General features: G+C 40.5%; 1 protein-coding gene across 1 annotated transcript in view; it reads left to right on the forward strand.

The window, feature by feature from the left end:
• The first annotated feature begins 5,468 nt into the window (after nt 1-5,468).
• C2H7orf57 (chromosome 2 C7orf57 homolog) overlaps nt 5,469-21,945 on the forward strand; it is an 89,891-nt gene continuing 73,414 nt past the window's right edge. Inside the window, 1 exon segment of the mRNA XM_026842499.1 lies at nt 5,469-5,541. Within this exon segment, the coding sequence (XP_026698300.1) occupies nt 5,522-5,541 (20 nt within the window). The 5' untranslated portion in view covers nt 5,469-5,521.

Raw genomic sequence — 21,945 nt, forward strand, 5'->3', positions numbered from 1 at the left:
TGTAAAGAATAATTTGCTGGGAGAATGTCTTTGCTTTGTGAGAAAAGCCAGTTGTGGATTACAGTCATAAGCATTTTAATTCAATGTGAACAGAAACACTATAGCAAACCAAGCAATTAATATTACCTATGGACAGGCAAATACAAAATACAAAAGGTAAACATGCTATAAGAAACACACAGAAAAATATCAATGATTCTACTGGAAACTGGGTAGAGATCCCAAATCAAAAGCTGTCTGTGGAAATACACATCTCTGGTCACGCAGACACTACCCCTTCTTTGTTTAATGGGATGGATTAAAAGTTTTATTATCTGGCCCAGGTAAACTCTGAGACTGTAACATCTGGAATAGGGCTAGCTGGTTATGACTATCCTTAGTTCGCACCTTCCTACCCCACCTTGACTGGAGAAACCAGATTCAAATAGGGGATTTGTGGCTCAGGTTGCCACCCGCACACTGGGCCCCAGGAAGAGAGAGGGATACCATGGAGGCCTTGAAGTGAAGACCATGAGGGAGAGAATTTTATGGTGTCTGCCTTATCCACCTGTTAGTAAACAGAGGAAGATGATTCCTGCCATTTAGATTTAGTAGGCCTCACTTTCATCTGCTGTGTGACAGGTGTTGGTCTTCAGAGGGGAAAGGCTAAGGAGGAGAGATAGAGCTTCCTCACTGTTAGCTCTAAAAAGGCCTTGAGAGGACTTAATCCCTTGAGTTTATCCATATCCCTCAACAGATGCAAGCTCTGGCAGTTCCCAGGGTAGAAACTTCTTCCCTGAAAACACCTCCAGAAGGCATCACAAACTTGTAGAAGGCATCATATTGCGATAGCCCTCTCAAATAGGATACAAGCTTGGGCCTTGTATAGGTCAGAGATGTGCTGGAGGCTGCTCTCTTACTCAGTCCTAAAGGACTGTCTCCTAATTTAGGAGGAAACATCTTCCATTGTGGAAGTCCTCTTGCTTTCTGATGACTGCCTAATATCGTTGGTAGCAAAGAGCACAATTTCTTCAAGCTGTGTGGTTACCCTGAATGGCAGGAGCAGAATTGCTCAGAATTTTGCCTTTGTTACACTGATGAGAAGGGATAAATAAGCATCCTGTACAGGGCCTTTCAATGAGAGATGGTGGAGTGCAGGCAGGAGAATTTAGATTCTCTCATGTGGCATTACATTCAAGATTCTCCCATGTGCAAAGAGAAAACACACCTTGTATATAAAGACCAAGAAATTATTGCTAGTAAAGCTGAAACAGTCTAATTCAGAAACTATCATTAGTCTGGATCATATAATTACAGAAAAAATAATAATGCAGGTAGAGTACTTGTCTACAGGTAAAAAACTGTAGTAATAGCAGTAATACAGTTTTAATTGTAATGCATACACATTTTAGTTTCTGCGTTTTTCCTGGTATTATCCTCACCCTTCCACTGCTCTTCTGGGTCTGAAGGTCAGTGGTTTCATGCTGGTTTGGCAGGTGACAAAATATTACAGTAAGTGGACAACATATAGAGTCCTTTACCAGCACAAATGTGATTATGTTGACAGGTTTTTTTCTTCCTTTCTTCTTCCATATTTTCTTCTTTTGCCTATACTTTCTCTTAGTTCTTTTTTATACACACACATATGTGTGTGTATATATATAAAATACTGTATATACATGTTGTATGTTTGCTAACATGCCTGTACACCTTTCTCTTTCTTCCTTGGTCTGCAGCTCCAGGTTACATAGCACCCTATGTACTAAATTTGGATGTCTGTTTGTTTCATACTCTTTGTTATATACTATTTCTTTGCTCTTCCTCCTAGCCTTAAACTCACTTCTGTCCAGCTCCAGGTCTGCAGTTTAACTAGTCATTACTGAATTGTTTATATCATGGGATCTCTGGTACCATGTGGCCCAGCTCTTTTCATCCCATACCTGTATTCTCTATGGCATATCTCGTATCTCCGCACGTAAGCCTCTGCTATCATCACAGACCTGCATTTCTCTACTCAATATCATTGTATCAGAGTTGTAAAAGTCTCAATCTACCTGGAACAACTGCTTGTTACTGCCACCTATAGCAAACTGTGTTTGTATCACAAAGAGATAAACAAAACAAATCAGATATAGATATCTGGGCAGTTAGAAAAATTGCTGCCACATCCAAACCAAGTGGCCCGCAGGTCAAAAGAAATTAAGACAGAGCAAACCTGAGAAGACTCAGTCCTAGGCCCTTACAAACTCAATACAAAATTTATAGCATGTTACCAGCAGTGACAATATATTACAGGGCTACATTACACTAGCATCATGCCCAAGGAAGAAAAGTGGTTAGGCAAAAGCTAAACAAAGGCATTACCTGAACCCCCAGCACAGTTATGACAGCTTCAAGCACGTGGCCTTTTGATAGCAGGAGGGTGGCTTCATGCCACACAAGGCAAGAAGTGCTAGGGAGCAGCAAAGAAGAACGCTTCTTCACAAGGGTGTTGACCTAGGAGCTGAGGATGACCACAGCACAGACAAGGACAGTGCCCTTTTTGATCAGGACACAGCTCTGCAGTATCCAGGCACAGCAGGGTATGGTGCTGGTAACAGGCTCTTTTGGCACTCCCATGAAAAGTGAGGTGGCAAATCAGGTCCAGGGTGCACTAAGAAAGCTGGCCAGGAGCAGCAGGAGATGAGGCTCAGATGGAAAGCTACAAGTTAAATCTGATGCCCACACAAGAGAGGGCCAGAGGCAGAACTAGAGACTAACTACTTAGAACAGAGATCTAAGATTCAGCCAGAAAATAAGTCTAGACACCAAACCAGAAGCAGATACACCTACAACATAACTTAGAAAAGAGCTAGTGGCCCAGGTCTGAGCTTAAATGGAGCTCCAGATGACAGGTGAAATGTGCATTGATGGAGATCCCAGGTGAGGCTGATAAGGTCAATTTGGGACAATTAGTGTCCTCAGGGCCCCTGACAAGGAGAATCGCCAGAGGAGAAAGGAGTATGTTTTCTTCTGTCCTCTGATAGCCTGTCATGGCTAAAGCCTATTTCAAATGGGTCCAGAGCAAAGACCGAGAAGTAGATCTTGCAAAGCTCTGGAAGTTAGAGGGGGGCCTCCACTGAGACAGAAAGTGTTGAAAGTACACTGAGAGGAAAAGAGCCTATCCCAACCAAAGCGAGCTTCTTCTGAAAAACTTACAGGTGCATGGGATGGGTTTGTGAGGGGATGAAGAGAAGGAACAGTTATATGGATGGTTAGCCCAAGAATTTGGGGGAATCTTTTGCTGATGGTGGAGTGCCTAAAAGAGAATCTGTATAGCTTTGCAGAGGTCTGCTAGGTGCAAGCTGTCACGTAAGTGCTGAGTAGTAAGACTAGGGGTGGGAAAGCAGCTAGGAAAGCTGACGAGTTTGAATCTAACTGTTGACTCTCCAAGTTGAGAAGTCAAAAGTTGAGGTTGAAAAGCAGCGTTCTTCCTCTCCAAGGGGTAACATAGTTCTCTATTTGCTTTGGTGGTGGTTTTCCTTTTTACCAGCACCCTCTGCTTTTCAGGTCTTTTGCTTCTACTCCTTTGAAGTTATTCATGCTCCTGGTTTTATGACCCTATTGTTTGTGAGTAATGACTGTCTGGTGTGCTTAGACTCTGAGAAGAATTTATGCTTTTGCTGAGGAGGCAAAGGTGTAGGGACAGTGATTTACTGTGATCCTCCAAAGGACACCTTGTCCTTCTTCAAAATGGGTAGAAATAGTGATGGAGAACATCATGGCAGAGAACTGATAGGGAAGGAAGTCAACACTGGCACACAGAGGTGGCAGAGTGAAAAGGGAAGGTGTGGGTCAACTGCCAACATGGGAAGAGGTCTGTTCTGTGGTTGTGTTTCCTGCTGTTGCCTTCAGGAGTCAGACAGCTTGCCCTGGATGAGGGAATGATTTCCATATGCTGTTGAGAGTGTAGGTCTTGCCATGTGGAGAACAAGCACCTGTGCTCTATGCTCACATTCAGTGTCTTACTGCCATCAAAAAACACCCTGAAGTTGGTGGCTGTTTCTGAAGGAAACTACTCCACTGAAACAGGAATGGTTCGTTCAAGCTCGTGTGAGCATGTATGCGGGCAGAGTGGGCTGCCCTTCAGGGATGAATGTCCTCCTTCACCTACAGAGATCTGTAGCAGAAAGCTTCAGATGACCTCTTCTGGAAAGTGAAGACACTCAATGCAGTGTCAAGAAGGTCAAGATCATCAACGGTAAGTGTTGATGGCACCTGACAGAGCAGGTTCTCAAGATGTCAGCACATCTCCATGCAATGCCTTGAGGGACCCAGATGGGGAAAGTCCAGGAAAGACAAAAAGAAGGGGAACCTCCACTCAGCCAAAGAGCAAGAGCAGACTTCAGTCTCCAGTCAAATGCTTCAAAGCTGCAGGTGTGATGTTGTCAGTGATTTTAAAGACACGTCTGGCTATTGTCAGGGTGAACAGTGGCTCAGAAAGTTTCTTCTGATATCTTCAATTTCTCATCTTCTCATCCTGTTCTTGACACTGTGTATTCCCTCTCCTCATCTGTGGTGTTACCCCAGGTGCTGGGCCAGTACATATCCACTCAGCGTCTGCTTTTGTACTGCAGAAAATTTTTCCCTTGCTGGATTGCAGACATCCACTAAGAGATCTGGGTGCATACCATTGCTTCTCTGCAGCAGAATAATCTGCCAATGCAATGAAAATCTGTCTTGTTTTTTTCATGGAAACAAATATGAGAATATTTTCCCTATATCTGCAGCATGGCAAAGCCATAAGTTGACACACGTAATTGTTTGTGTAAATTTTTTTTTCACTTCAAGACACTGCGGTCAGAGGCTGCTGAGAACCCAGGTGCTAACTGGTAGAAGTTCTACAGAAATTTAGCAGATGTAATTTTTATTCTTTAAGTCAAGAGAAGGAAGACTGTTTTGAAAGGTCTGACAAGTGCTGAAGGCAAGGTCAAAGTTATCGACTGCTCTCCCTTTGTCCACAAATCCAGTAATCTTATCATAGAAAGCAATCATATTGTTCAGGCATGACTGACCCTTGGTAAACCCATGCTGAATCTTCCTAAGCACCTTCTCCTGCATGGGCCCAGAAATGTGCTACAGGGGGTCTTAGTCCATGATTTTTACAGGGGAAAAGGTGAAGCTGGCCAGTCTGTAGCTCCTGATCCTTGTAGTCAGTCTTGACTCCCCTGGCAGAATCATTGGTGCCCATGTGGATAAGCAGCAAGGAGTAATAGCCTGAGAGCCTTGGTGGTTTCTCTGCAACATCTTGGATCTGAGCCCCTGGCAAGCAACAAATCATTCTAGATAGCAAGCCAAGCAGGCAGATGGGAGCTTCTGTCCTCCACAAATGGAAACTTACCACTACTATCCCTTGCCATTTCCTCCTGTCGATAATATGTGGTTTATGCTTGGACAACTTCGATGTTTCCCCAGGTATGACATTCTGCTTCTTGCCTGCTATCAGGACACTGAACCTGTTCTGCAATTGTAGATCTGCAAGTGGAAACGGAGCCACCTTTTCATGCGACAGAGTCAAGTTAGGTGAGTCAATTATATTTAATTCAGTAAAGATTCTTTCTTTATTGTCTTTGCCTTTGATGATTCATATTACAAAGATTAAACTCATGCATTTATGATGCACTTCTTGTGACCAGTCTTCATTCCTCAGTCAAATAATGACAGGAAAGTCAGTCTACAGTTTCCAAAACCACATACAAATCCTTGAATAGCAGAATGTTTTGCTGTCTCTAGCATTAGAATTATGGAGGAGGAGGAAGATTATTCTAGACAATACAGGGTGTAAACCTGATGGTTTGTACTCTCCTGCAGTAAGAAGGCTCTGAATACTTGTCAGCATGCAAGGAATCATCCTAAAGATTAGTAAACCAAAAATACTAAGGAGACTGCATAGCGTGCTTCAAATCTGGTTGTTCTTTTAACTGTACTCTTCCATTAAAATCAGTTTGTGAAGTTTGTGGATTACTTTTATTGTTTACTTGCTTCTAATTTAGTTGCTATGTTAACTGCATAATAAGTTCTCCACAATGAAATATTTGTGGACTATTTTATTCATTTTATGTGCTATACCAGCTTTTAGGGGCTTTTCACACATTTATGTTCTTCACTAAATGAATAAGACAGGAAGATTTTAATTTGGATTCCTGGATGTGGGGCTGGCCATGAAAAGGTCTTGCAAGAAAATCTTTTGGATCTGGACAAACATGGGAGAAACTTATAGCAAGTAGATTTGTTCTTGAAATTCCCTGGTTACACAAGTTTTTCCATTTTGTAGTAGCATATGAACAAAAGAAAAAAATGCTGCAGAGCTTATATAGAGAATTTTATTATTTTTAAAACCACAAGACCATATTTATGGAACTTAAACATAACTAATGCCTGATAGTGAAAACGAAGTATACAAAAACCCAAATAGTTCTCTCCCTGCTAGAGCAGGTGCAATATTTTGTTGAGGAAACCGGTCTGGTGCAGTGGTGCCCCATGCACGGCAGCCACATCCAGTTCTGTTACTGGCTGTACACTGGCAACCTACAGAGGCAGTGGCTAGCATTATAATTATGTTTTTCCAGGAGAACTCAGATAACAATGTTTACAGTGTGTTATGTTCTGTGATAAAGCCATGCCTGTCTAGCACAGTCTGTCCTGTCTGCCCATTAAACTCCATTTCTAACTCTTTTCCTGGGCATGGGGCTCCCTATTCTGTGTGCATGGGGGTCTGCATGCAGCAGCTGGGCATGGCCACCAGCCACAGGGGTCCCCATGTCTGTGGAGCAGCGACCAGAACAGTGAGAGCATGTGTTAGTGTGATCTCTTCCAGCTGCCTTCCAAGCAGTCCGCAATTCCTCTTTAAACAGCACACATTTCCAAAAGGCAAAGATGGGAGGTGGCGCTCCTGATGCAAACTTTTCCTCCTAGCTGCTATATGTCAAACAGCCTGTGGACTAATGATTAGGAAATTTTCTGAGGAGATAAGAAGCTACAGTCCTGATTCTTGCACTTGCAGGCATAAGGAGGAATGAGCCTGAGCACTGAATTATGAGGGAAATTTTCTACCCACTCTTCCAGAAGAATGATCGAATACTTTTCAGTGGGATTTTTGGTTGTTTTGTTTGGGGTTTTTTAAAGAGTAAACTTCATTTTTGAAAGGAAGGATTTAGGATCATCTTCAACAAGAATCCAACTAGAGGATCTTATGTAGATGGAGATATTTCCTAGAAGCCTCCAAAGAAGTATCTGAGAAGACTCAGACTTAAGAGTCATATGTATACAGAATATTAGCTGTCAGCTTACTCTAGTCAGACTTTAACTATTTCAGGAGGATTCATTTGACTAAAAGAAGATGGATACGATTTACATGTTTACATCTGAGCTTACCACTTCAGGCTTCATTTCTTACCAGCAGAGAGAGATTGATTCATATTCATTTCAAGCAAATGCTCACCACAGGTTATCTGTCTGAGCTGGCTGTTTAGAGTTGCATTTGGATGCACCTTCTCTCCTTATGTTCTCTGTAGAGAGCCCAGACAGCTCAAAACATGCTCCTGAGCTCCACATTGGAAATGAGATACATTTCTTAGACTTGCACAACTGCTCTGGGGAATTTACCCATGCCTTTGTTTTCTGAAAGTAGACAGACATTAGTTATTCAGTCTTTGGGAAGATTGAAACATGAAAATCTTCAAGGCTGGGAGAAACTCAAATGTTACAATTTTGTTTTGAATAGCAGACTAGAGAATCAGAGAATCACTTTTTGCCCTGGAAAATTCAAGTCATTCTTTGTTTAACAACTAGGAAAAGGTCATATATGCTACAGGAGTGGTTTATCTTCCTTTTCCTCTTTCCCTATTCCCTCCTCTCCCTGCCCCATCCCAATATAATTCAGCTTCTAACTGCATTTGCTCCTTCATCTTGAAGGAAGTGAATGGAAAAAATCTCTGTTGAAATCAGTTTAGTGGTGTTTAGTGGTATATATGTAGCTGCTGAAGAAGCTATTCTGCTGCTTCTGCAGTAAAGTCCTTGTCTTTACATCTTTACAATTTCTATGTTTCTACATTGCCAGGCAAGAAAACAATGGTGTTTGTTTTTTTTTTTTTTTCAAAAGATTATGCTATAAGATTGTCTGCAACAGAGCAGGATTTTGGGCTATGAGACTCTGTATCTTTAACCTCGTATTTCAAAAGAATGTCACGATTCAGAAGTATGGAGAAAATGTAAATGCAAATATTATTAACAGCTTCAAATTTGTAATAACAAGTGGAACAGAGGCAGCAGATGAGAAGGTTATACCTAAAATCTTAATAAAAATCATAAAGTATAAAACTGGCTTTTTCCCATACAGTTCAGGTTCCTGTTTTCTTTAATCTCTTTCTGTACCATTGTTGCAAACTGCTATAACTTTCATACTTTAAAAATCCTGTAAGCTCTTCCAAAGAGAAGTCACCCCCAATTGCTTGACCAGTAAAACTGCTTATTCTGTTCAATAACGCTGTTCTGCGCAAGATTTGAATTTCTGGAAAGAGCTAATTCTGCAGTGGATTAATTCGTTTTGAATTGCTGCTGAAAGGAAATGAACCTCCAGAGAGACAACTGACTTGCAAATTTCTCGTCTAAATTTACTTAAGGTCTCAGTGTTCATTCCATGCAACTTCCCAATATTGAACAGATCAGTATGTACTTAACTGAGCATACACTAAGCTAAGTTACTATGATTTTACTAAAATAGTGATACATTAATAAGCAAATAGCCAAATTCAGGTAAAAATTTAAATATAATCCATAAATCAGCAGTTTCAGTTAATCAAACACCATACAAATGCAGCTAACAATTGACTCAACGGGTGAACCACGAAGACTGCATTGTGCTAGTCTTGTCTTGGATAATTGCAGAGAGATTTCTTTCGGTACCTAGACACAGTGTCTTGGCTGATCTATATCAGCAAATAGTTGTGCTACGGTCAAAAGTGTTTGACTCACTTTTTCACATGAAATTATGCTAGGTATAGGATTTAAGCACTAACCCTCAATAAATTATTAGTTTCTGCACACATAATGGTGGCATGATGGTCTGCACACAGTTCCTACACACACAATGTAGGCATAACCTACTGAAACAGCTTTCAAAAAACCCTGGTTTTGAATCAGTGGCTACATTGACTTTTTAAACACCAAATTTACCTTTAGAAAATTGGTGAATTCTATGCCATTCCTCTACTTCTAATTTATTACCTTCAATAAGTGGAAAGTACTTCACCAGAGCTTGTAAAAGAAACAGTGTGGTCTGCCTTGTTGAGCTTCTGGTTGTTCAAGTGAGTCTCTCCAGTAACTCATGACTTTCATCTCATCTTTACTTGCCAGACATTCACAAGCAGAGAAAGGTTTGGGGCTTTATAGGTCTTTGAGGAAGACAGCAAAAGCTACTTTGTCTCTGCAGGATCTCTGTTTCTTCTTCGTGATATCTCTGTGGAAATGGTGTTAGAAGTGTAACTTTTCACTTGAGTACCAGTTCACCTTCTAACCTTCGAAAAGGGGCTTAGAGCACTCTTACTTCTCAACACAAATCCTTGACTTCAGTTCTAAGACAGTGTTTTAAGTTGTGTGATGCTGATGTGGCTTCAGTCTTCCTACCTGCTTTCAGAATGCGTACAACTATAGATCACATGGGGTAGCTTGGATACAAAAACCATCCTAAAACTGTAAAGATGTTATTTGGAAGGGACGTCTTGTAGTCTCTACTCCAGCCTCCTTCTTGAAACAGGACTGTGGCCGTGCCAGATTAGGTCAGCCATGGTTTTGTGTAATGAAGTCTTGAAAACCTCCAAGATCAGAGATTCTAGACACTCTATGAATAACCTGTTTCAATGCTGCACTACCCCCCTGGTAAACCAATCTTTTTCTAAAGTTCACCTTGGGCCTCCCAAGCTACAGCTCAAGTCCATCACTTCTTGTGTTATCACCAGCTGCTGCAAAGAAGAGTGTAGCCCATCAGCTTTTAATTTATATAGCTGTAGGCTGATGGTAGATCACCTCTTCACAAGACCAACAAAGTCCAGCTCCTCACACATGTTCTGGGTCCCAGGCCATCTCAGCTGATCTCTGCTGGACCCTTTCCAGTTTCTCCACAGCCCTTTTAAACTTAGGGACCCATATCTGCACACAGATGGGGATTCATCGATAATACCGAGGAAGCTAATAACTTCCCTCAGTCTTGCTTGCCATGATTTTAATGTGGCACAGTACACAATCTGCCTTATGTACAATAAGACCACACTTTCAGCTTATATTCAACCTGCCATCCCCTGTTACCTCCGGGTCCTCTGCATCAGGACTGCTGTTCATGCAGCCAGTTTCAATGCTGATTCAGTATTTTTCTTTTCTCCTTACGAAAATTCATGTTTCTGTTCTCCCTAATGATTAGTTCAGTGTTGAAGTTTTAGACATTTGTCACAGTCAGCAAAAATCTCCCTTTATAAAAATATCTAACAACTTGCTGAACACATTCACTTTATTATGCTTGCTTTTATGACGTGCATGCAAGCATTCTTAAGCTTTCTGGGGCTTCTAGCAATAAAGTTTTTAGGATGCTAATAGAAATTAATGACTTGTCCTATTGGCTTGCACCTAAAATACCCTAGACAACCCTACCTTTATATTCTGTCAGAATAAATCCTATGTGCAATTACATCTCTACTATTTGCCTTGAGCTAGCTCAAATCTGTGTGCCTCGCTGAAGTGTCTCTTCCCTAGTCTATTTTATTCACATGAAACACAATGTTCCTGTTCTTCTCAAATACCAATGGATTAAGTAGAAAAAACCTGTGATGTACTCATATTCTTCCAAAGAACCAACTAAACTGCTTCCTATTAACCTCTGTAGACAGCAGCAGTTTTCTGATGGTTCCTGAGGACTTTCTGTCCTCAGTTCAAAATGTCTCTCCATGGCTCAACTACATTTCAAACACATTAAGTTTATTTTGAGCCCCATCTGCTACCTGGTTAGATGTGTCTGTAGGAGACAAAGAACTGGCTCTTTCTGACAACCTAGAAATATTTTCTCTGTTCTGTTTATGAGATGGACATGGGAACGTCAAAAGTTTTATTACAGTGAAGATGTCACATAAACTATTTACTTGGTTCATCATAGTGAACCGTTAGGAAAATTTTCATTTTGTAGTGATGCACGAATATTGCTCTTCAAAAGTCCAGCAATGATGCAAGAATGCTGGTTTGTAAAAATAGTTGTGAGTTTAAATACATTATTAAACTCTGACTGTAACTTTAATTAATTGCAAATATTTAGTGCAGGAATAAATGGAAAACAGGTGTTCTCTGCTGCTTAGACATCATTTCCCACTTTCCTGATTTCTGTTTTATTTGCTTTACGGTTATTATAATGGCTGCCACCAACCACTCCCACTTCAGTGTGCTAACCATGACTCACATAAGTGACTAATAAATTACATCAATGGGAAAGCAGATGAGCACATGAAGAGGAGGTGCAAAACTCATTAGTCATGCAGTCTCCTTTTCTGGGGACTGAATTGCCTGACAGAAAAGCACTGTGAGTGGCTTGTGCATCTGTCAAATCCACCAGATGCCAATCTTACTCTTGCAGTTTTTGTGAAAGCTATTAATCAATATGCATTATTTAGTATTGTAAAGCAGGACCTTAATTAAGCAGCCAACTAAAGCAGAAGGAAAAAGGTAACCACCCAATACACAATTTCTCCAGACAAAGAGAATAACGTAGATTTTGCCACTTGAAGCAGTATTTAGATCACAATCCATTTTTTTCTTTTTCATCCGTTATCTTGTATAATGATGCAGCTGAAGACAGATATTCTGGAACAACAAAGTGAAATGAAGAATCTCTATGTGCTAGACATTGATTTTGATCAATCTGCATGAAATGAAATGAATCGGTGTACTAGATCAAAATCAGAAAAGGACAAAGTATTGTACTCTGTACATATTGCTGGGGATGAGCCATCATCTTCATTATGATCTGTGTGATTTCAGGGATTTATAGCATACCTATAATAACTCACCTAAGGCTGAAACTGTATAAAATCTCCATGTAGCCTTCCAGGACTTTTTTTTTTTCCTTTTCACAGAAGGGACCTTTCATTTACACAGGAGCACAGCACATTTTTTAATTTTTTTTTTTTTTAAAAAAGGTCCGATTTTTTTTAATCTCAGCAGGTGCAAAGATGGTTTCTGTATGAAAGGGTCTCATTAAACTTGAGAGCAGAAAGGACTGCAATCTACTACAGCCATTCTCATAAACTGATCTGTTGGTCAGATCAGACTACCATGTACTGATAAAGTAAAAATGAAACCTGAAGACTCTACTAACGCTAGCAAGTGCCAAAGGAAATCCACACTATCCCTCAGCAAGGAAAAAGATTTTAGAAGACCATTTATGACAACCTGGATAAAATAAAATAATGAACATGAAGGCTTTAAAGTAACAGTAGCTAGAGTACAGAAAAAAAACCCCACAAAACAAACAGAAAAGCTGAGCCCCATGAAGAGGTGTGACACATAGGGATTTGTCAGTCCTGAATCCACCTCTCTGAACAGAGTGCAACGCAGTTTTTGATCCCAGGACAAGAGTGAAAAATATTACTTTCTATATGAGGATGCATTGAGTTAGAATCATGTCTAATCTGTTCAAATGCCTGTTACTTTTATAACATGATATAAACATGCTTCCCCTACTCCCAGCACTTGTCTGCACTCGGGTCAAATGCAAATATAAATAAGCTGAATCAGGTGTCAGCAGCAGGTCCCCACAGCAGTTTCAAGAGTTCTCTTGTACCAATTTATCCAGCTATCTGTCTTTACTTTCCAGCTGAGTTGTCTTGTTTACAGCTAACATGGATATGTCAGTATTTCTGCAGATGTACCCAAAAGGACAGAGCCATTTGAGTCCACTTTTAAGCAGGCATTGTTCAGATTAGTGCAGGAAGCTCTAACTAGATTAAATGGACTGCAACACCTAGGTAAAACAAGAAAAATGGTAAATAATCAGAAAGTGGGTTTTGTTTCCTGGTATCTTTTGATTCTCCACAGGTTTCACTTTATTTTTGTCTCTTGTGCACTAATATACTCTTAAATTTGTTTCTGTAACTCTAGAATGGAATGTGCACAGAAAGTTTTTCAGGTTAAGATGCCCCTGTTTAAACCAGTCTTTTCCTGCATTCATTCTATTATTTTTTCAATGAGGATAGCAATTTATCTCCAGAAATTTGTCCTGACTCCTCATGGTAAGAAATGTCATATGAAGAAATTCAGTGGCTGAACTGCACGCATCTGATTGTATTATTAGGAACACTTGGGAGAAATGCAGCAGTAAAATAGAGTACTGCACAAGTTAATCTTACCATTGCAATAATAATGATGATAGAAAAAACCCCTGTTGATGAGCAGGGGACCTCCTTAGTAATAATTAGCAAAGTATATGCACATTCTGCATATTTTATGAGTCTGCTTTTGCCAAATTAATATTTTGACTGCTTTGTTTGCCACGGCAATTAATAATATACAGATTTACAACTGCCATCATTAAGAGCTGAAAACATAAATTAAATTTAGCTGTCAGCTAAAATGTTTTCTTGGGAGGTGGGGTGTGTTGCTGTGAAAATGTTCACATCATATGTTGTTTACAGCTCTTACACAAAAAATGCTTTTCCTCATAGTAACTGGAACTTGTAGGAAATTTTCAATGAATTGAGCAGGTTGCAGAAGGAGAATTGTTGCGAATGGATAAATCTTTGCCTTCAAAACATTAAGCAACGTGAAAGCTTGATCAATACATAGTTTAGGAGAGCTCAAATTTGTCCCAGTGTGGAGGAGCTGGCGCCTGCTAAGGCCAACAGACCCTGGGCTGCATTAGGAGTAGTGACACCAGCAGGTCAAGGGAGATGATCCTTCCTCTCTACACAGCACTGGTGAGACATGTCTGGGCTGCTGTGTCCTGCTCTGGGCTCCCCAGTACAAAAAAAAAATGGAGTTACTGGAGCAAGTCCAGCACACGGCCACAAAGATGATGAAGGGACTGAAGCATCTTCAGCATGAGGAAAGGCTGAGAAAGGCTAGGGCTGTCTAGCCTAGAGAAGAGAAGGTTCAGGGGGGATCTTACCATTGTGTACAAATACCAGATAGGAGTGAGTAAAGAAGACTGCTTTTCTGAGTGGCATCCAGTAACAGAATGAGAGACAGTGGGCACTAATTAAATTCCACTTTAATGTAAGAAAAACTTTTTTTTTTTTTTCTGTAAAGATGGTCAAATGCACTCAAACAGGTCACCCAGAGAGGTTTTAGTCTCCATCCTTGGAGATGTTGCACACCTGGATGGACAAGACTCTGAATAACTTGCTCCAGTTTACCCTGCTTTGAGTGGGGGGAGTTGGACTAGATGACCTCAATGGTTGTACAATTCCGAGTCAATAAAAAAAGCCTATTCAGCACCCACTTTCTAGTGCATCTAGGCACCTCTCAGACAGTGTGGCTCTTCCCAAGGCACACCTCCTGATAATGGGTCTGATACAATCCTTTTGTCAGTAGCAGCAGGCAGTAATGACACCTTAGAGCGATCTCTGTGGCCATGGGCTTGCCTGAGACAGGCACCCTGGGCCTGCTGGGCATCTCAGAAGGGTATGGGTGATGAGGCACAGTGTGCCAGTGTGAGACAATGCATTCCTGCTGAAGTGCAGGAGGGATGTGGTCCTGACCCCCAAGGAAACCTAGGTGCTCTGCCTTCTGGACATGACTCTGGCACGCTCTTTGCCCAGGAACTGGCATGTGCATTCAGAACTTGCCTTTGAAACCCATGTAATTGCAGCCTGAGAGTACAGATACATCTTACATTTTTGCAAGTCATGTTTAAAGCGAACAAAAGAGGAAGCAAAAACCAAATTGTTTAAAGAAGGGGGAAACACTTTACCATCAGTAATTAAAATGTGTAAAACCCTTTTAATTATAAGAACTAAAGGTTTTGTTCTCGATAAGCAAATCACACTTTCAACAGTGTCACTGAGAGTTATGGACACTGACAGCTGTGTCTAAGGCTATCTGTTCATCACAGTCAGCCAGATTCTGTAAAACCTCTGCGTACAGTTCTCACCTGATATAGGTCAGTCTACAGTCTTTATATAAAATACCTATTTGTTCTCATATAGCTGGAACTGCTTAAATGTCTTAGCATTCATCCACAACACTGGCCTTCCACATTCATTTCACTTATCTGCCTGATGATAGCTTGTATAGACGGAACTGAGAAAGGCTGGTCCCACGCAGCTGAGAGCAACTGGACTGGTTGTATGCACTGTGCACAGCCTTTATAGTCGATGGGAGACTTGAACCACATGTCAACCCCTTGGCCCTAAGACAAAGTTATTAGGTATTGTGGGGTTTTCATTCAAAGTCTCAGGACATCACAAAGAGCTCTGTCACACAGCTCATCAGAATGGTTGTTTCTACAATGTTGCTATAATGTATGGACATGTGCTCTGTACCATGTCCGTGTGTCAAGGTGTCTTGAGTTTGGCAGAAAGAGCTCTGCCATATTCTTACCCGTAGTTCCTATTTCAAGTGGTTGTGGGAACTGCATTTGCATTTTTCTTGGAGAAAACTAGTTGGGCTTACTTTAAGACAGTGCTTGGAAACAAATGAGTTTACATGTGTGTATGCATTTTGAATGATCAGGGAATTGGCATGGAGCAAACCTTGAAGCAATGTGACTGGACAGAGTGATGATTCAATACACACTGGGTCAGAGATTTGTGTCCAGGAAAAAAAAAAATCCCTGAAACACCACAAATATGGTTGTTAATTTTGCTGATAGAGCAAAGTATCTTCTGTTCCCTTCTCTATGTAGTACAGTGTGTTTGAAGAAGGGATAGCACATTTACCCCAGTGAAGCTGTTATTTCCAACAAATGGTCTTGGAACGGCTGATCTATAGAGAGAAACAGCAAAGTAAATGCTTAAATGCACATGAAAAGTCAGGGCCTTTTTATACCAAGTGTGAAAGAAAGCCTCGGACTATGCTTTGCATAAAAGTTAAGGAAGGATTCTCGAATCTATTAAGAAAATCTCAAACTGACTTTTAAGCCTTTCAGGCTTTTCTTTGCCTGCAGGCATCTGCCTCCACATTGAGACTTATTTCTACTGCGTGCCACACCTCGAGCAAACTCCGTTCATCCCCAGGGAAGGAACAATCTCTTGTTCCCATCAGGAGGTCCTTTCACTTATTTTTATGACATCATAGTCAAAAACTAAAGTCAAACTAAAAATTTAGATATTTCTGTCACACCTTCCCAAGTGCACCTAAACACCTACAAGTGCAGCTAAAGACCTTTTTCAACCTACAGTTGAAAAGTTTGTCTGAGAATGGTCTCACTTTCTCAAGACTTCTGACATTTTTGCTTAGGGTCAGAAAACTAGTTTTGTAGATGGCTGGACCTTTGTGGTTTGGTGTGGTTTTGTGTTTTTTTTTTTTTTTTTTTCCCTGAAATAAGGAGCAGTAAGTATTGTGCTAGACTTTGCATGCATTTCAGCACACCAGTTCAGTCTCTGTACTGGCCACTTCCATGATCCAGAGGTGGCAGCAGTTTCACATTCCTCTGCCTGTACATTGTGTGCTGGCTTCATGGTGAAACCTGGGAAGACACCACAAAAAAAACCCAAAAACAGAACAGCCCAGGTTTATATCCCATGAGCAATTTGGCCAGGTGCAGGTGACTCCAGTCAGGGTGAGGGGCTGATAAGCCCCTGACTGCACTGCAGGCTGCATCAGCAGGTAAGTGTGATTGCAATTCCTCTCCTGTGCTTTATGAGCCTTCCTGGCCCAGAGCAGGCAGCCCAGATTTCCCAGTGATTTGCTTACTGATAACCCATCTGTGGTGTACATCATTAAAGACAACTTTTGAGGGAAATTCTTTGATGTCTATCTGTGATGGAGATAGACAACTATAATATCCTTCCTTCCTTTGTCCCACAGAGGCTTGTTACTCTCCACAAGGCATATATCCTTTGTGAGCTTTGCTGCCATTCGCTTTCACTCAGGCTTGTGTTCTCCTTCTCTTTAATTTCCTGGCATAAGCAGAGACACAAATTAAGGAGACCATTCCATATTTTTATATTCATATTGCCAGCAGGAGTCTGCTACTACCTCTATATCTGCAAATAAACCAGAGCCCATGAACACATGCAGGCAACTGGCCCATAGTCCTATGTACCTCTAATCCATCAGCGCAATCCCTGGCATGGCTCAGGGGGAGCAGCCAAGTTTCACTGTCCCCCTAAGGCTGGAGCCTGGAAGCAGATAGCCAATCCTCTCCCCTAAGGTATCTGTTTAGGTGTAAAATTGTCTCCTCTGAATAACAAGCATGAGGCCATTCATTAGGCATATCGAAAAATACGATCCTTGCCCATGGGAGAATTTAATGTCAGGGAAAGCAGACCGTGGCAGTCAGTATCACTTCCTTCTGGCTCTGTTTGTGCTGTGGGTGCTTCTCTCATGTTGAAGAGGCTGAAGCAGGAGAGCAGGCAGGCAGGCTGCCAAGGATCTACCTGCTCTGTCCTGGCAGCTGTCATTCTGCTGCAGGTGAAGCCCTGATGGGAAAAGGCTGCCAGCACCTCTCCTGAGCATTGCGCTGGAGAAATATTCTGGGGCTCAAGTCAGAGTGGGCAGAGCCAGGGTGTCACTGGAGCAGTCTGACAGGTCAGGTTCTCTTAGGGATAGTGCGGTGTTTGCCACAGATATAGTTTCTGTCATAACTTTGCCTGGACAATCAGCAGAGGGAAAGTTGTTTACATAAGTTGTTTACAGTTATTCTGGATTATCTCACCCAAAAGAGCTGAATTTTCACTGTCAGCAAAATTAATGTGTTCCAGTTTATGTCCTCATAAGACCTAACTTTAGAGGTAGAAAGACCTTTCGATATTTTGAGTGGGTTTATTTTAGGAAAGGTGCAAGCAGATCTGTCTCAGGGTTCTGGCCAATGTGACACCTCATCATCAAGGCAAATATGTTGTAACAGGAGCTCAGAGGCCAAGGCATGTAAAGAAAACCAGACTAGATCTGGAGCCAAGGAGAAGGCTAATGAGTTTTGAGAGACAGGATCTCAGCACTTTGGAGAGAATGACACAAATAAGGATGGCCGGAAAAAGAAAAATAGTAAAGCATTGTGAAGGGGGTAAAATTTCTTGGCTTTCCATGTTAAAAAAAAAAAAATGTGGAGAACCTTATCAAGATAAAAATGTAACAAAAAAGTTCATGTAGACACCATAATTGAAGATAATCATTATGGTAAACAGTTGTATTCCATGGATATCTTTATAAAATATTTCTGAATAACTGTAGCGGTCCCAGCTTCCTATTTTGCTGTCTAAGCATTAGCTCTTCACCAGTAAAGTTATAAAATGGAGAAGAAAATAAGATTTGTTTGGAAGGTCATATCCAAGTAGATGATTCTGGTACTAAATTTGAAGAATTACATGAGTTCAGTGACTTTTTTTTTTTTTTTAACAGTTGTTTTAATCTCAGAATTACAAACCACTATAGCATTTAGTCTCACACCAGCTAGGTGGCTATGTTTTATCAGTCTAGTTTTCATTTACTGCAGGAAAAGCAAAACATTCATTGTACCTGCAACACTGAATTAAGGAAATAAAAATTCCAAGATGATACAATGTTGGACATAAAAAAAATTTCATAATACTAGCTAACCTGCACTGATATACCCAAGTCCATGGTACCTGACTAACTTTCACTCTGCAGAAAGTCTGAGATCTTTGCAGTGTTACTGGAAACACAAAAGTTAAGACTCTGCTGAAATGAGAAACAACATCCTTACAGGCTACTGAAATCCAGGTACTCTCTATATGGAGGCTTAGTGTCAACCAGAATGTGAACTGCTGTCCTACCTTGCAGTCTAACCACTGCTGTTCCAGTTTTGCTGCTTCATTGTTAAAGACTTCAAGTGTCTTCCAGGTTCATGTCAGTAATTTTACCCCAGCTGTAAATTAGGATGCGAACCACTTGTTTTTCCTTTCCAGCTTGTGTCTTCCTATCAATAATCAAAACAGAGCATGTGAGATACCAGAAGTTAGAAAAAATAAATAGCAGGATTTCTGTCCATGGACTTCCTGTGTTTAATTGCAGCACACAGGCAAGTAATCTATAAACACGTTATGGAAGGTGAAGGGAAGGTGCTCACACATTAAAGTATTAGAGCAGCTTGGTAGTTTCCAGTGGTCAATTGAAGAGAGTCACTGAAGACAGTCAACAAATGTAGGTTTCATTTCAGGGTAGATACGGACTGAATTTCTGGTTCTAATGCTTGAACAATTATAACTTATTAGTATCAAAAGTGAGAAGAAATTGACGGTTAATTTCTAGAAAAAGTTTTATTATGGAGGTAAGATGACGCTCTAAGATAGTAGTAGTTTGTGACACATTCAAGTTATTGTGGCAATAAGATGAACTATATCAGCACTCTGTTTTGGTAAGCACAAACTTTTTTTCTTTTATTTTAATGCTTTAATGTGTTTAACAGTGGACCCATCTCATAGTTCTCTTGTTTATTAAATTTTTTTCTTTGGGATAATGCCAGCATTAACCAGTTCCCATTTGTTGATGTCTGATTTTCTGTCAGAAAGGACCTGGGGATCCTCATGGGCAACATGCTGAGTCAGCAGTGCACCCCTGTGGTGAAGAAGGCCAAGGAATACTGAAACTGCATAAGCAAGAGTGAAGCCAGCAGGTAGAGGGAAGTGTTTCTCCCCGCCCCTCCTCTATTCAGCGCTGCTGCAATTGTATCAAGAGTAGTACTGTGTCCAGTTTTGACTCTGCTCCAAGGAAGACATTGGCATGCTGGAGCAATTCCAGCAGAGGGTCACCAGGTGGGTTAGCGAGCTGAGCACATCACATGCAAGGAACAGCTGAGCAAACTATTAGTGCTGTCTTTAGAAGGGAAGGATAAGAGAAGGATCTTGTTGCTTTCTTCAACTACTTAAAGGGAGGGTTTAGAAAAAAATGGAGACATGCTTCTTAGAGGTAAAAGTGATAGGATGAGAGGCAGTGGACAGAAGTTGCAACATGGGAAATTCTAATTAATTGTTAGGGAAAAAATTGTGATTATTGAGACTGCTGAGAGGCTTAAATGAATTGCAAGCTTCAGAAATATTTAAAACTTAACTGGTCAAGGCCATGAACAATGTGATCTAAGCTGTCTCTGCTTTGAGGTAGAGTTTGGACCAGATGATCCTCATGGGTCCCTTCTAACCTATAAAATTCTACAATTTTATAGTCCTGCTAACTGATACCTGCATAAAACATAAAATCCTTCCTCACCTCAATGAGGACAGACTATTTAGAGGTCATTTTTTTTAAAGCATTAGGTTAAATTCTCCAGTGATATGGCTGTATAAAAGAATGGAACTGTATTGAATGTTCCTGAAGTCTATGCAGATCAAGTAACAGTTTTATAAGTGGATAAATATTATGCTGGAAAAATACCTGTCTAGGACAGTGTGATGTGGCACAGTTATTTGTTTATATACTGTTTAAACCCTAGATGTATTTATGTTTTTTTGTCCAACCAACATTTAAATATATTGGCAAAGTTGAGATTAACCTGCTTCTGAATGTAATTTCTTATGTATGTTATTGCAGTAAATCTGGATTATTTCTCAGAAAAGTCCTTCAGAATTTAGAATACACAAAAACCTAATCTTCAATTTAGCCTCAAGCTCAGAAACAATAATGTGCACATTTTTATTGCAATTGTTCTTTCATAATTTATAGCGAATGTAATTGGACTGAGACTCTCATAATAATGTGAACAGATGTCTTGACTTGTAATATGTTGTTCCATGTTAGATGCTATTTTTATTACTACTGAAATGGGCCTTTAATGCGTATCTCCTTCCCTTGAACTATGAAACAATTTAGAAGCCCAGGAATGGTATCCAACAGCTAAAACAAATACAGATGGGAAGCAGAAAAATGTTGTGCATTCCATCAGAGAAAAATCCCTAACTTTATGAATAACATATTTTATGTTGGAGAATGAAGCTATGTCCTCAACATTTCTTGGACTTCCCTATTACAAAATCAACAGCACATTACAAGATAAATGAACCAAAACAACAAGGGTTATCATTGTCCACTGGGTATTTTCCATGAATCATTTTTGTCTTGATGGAAAATCAATTGTCCGTCAGAGAAGCTTTAGTGAAAAGGAGAAGACAAGCAGTCATTAAAAAATTTTAATAAGACTTGAACACAAACCTAAATGAATTCAGTATTGCTAATATCAAGGAGAGGAATACCTTAGTCTGTTTTAGAAGGTGTTGGCAGAAGAGATGGGAAAACAAGTAATTTCAGACTCTGCCTTCTATGGTGATGGACAGGATTTGGTGCCTGCTCCCTACTACAGAACTTAATAATTGCAGGTCATCTCGGCATAATTAAATTCTTCCACTTGACAGGTCCACAGAGGTATTCTATATTAGGTAAAATGGATGCAGATATAGATTCCCCCAAAAGTAACATTGCATCAGTGCTCAGCTGAATGCACTCCTTAGTTGTTCATAGCACTGCCAAGAACCAATGTACTCTTCATGTTTATGGGACACCACTGTGCATCGTACTGGTGCATTTGGTGAATTCTTCTGTCTTGCAATACATTGAGAGGGAAGGGAATTACTGAGACACAGTGAGCTGTTGCCAGAGGGAAAGTAGTAAAATCATTATTAGGTTTTTCATATGGAGACCCTTTGGGTATTGTTTTCAGAGAGATAAGAAGTTCAATTTAATTACTGAAATCACTTGTCCAGAACATGTTCCTATCTGTAGCGCAGCAGAACTAGGTAAATGCTTATCTCCTGCTGTGGCAGCTCAGTGAATCACAACAGTCAA

This window comes from Athene cunicularia (assembly GCF_003259725.1).
Source record: "Athene cunicularia isolate RWA chromosome 2 unlocalized genomic scaffold, athCun1 chr2_part1, whole genome shotgun sequence".
NCBI classification, from domain to species: domain Eukaryota; kingdom Metazoa; phylum Chordata; class Aves; order Strigiformes; family Strigidae; genus Athene; species Athene cunicularia.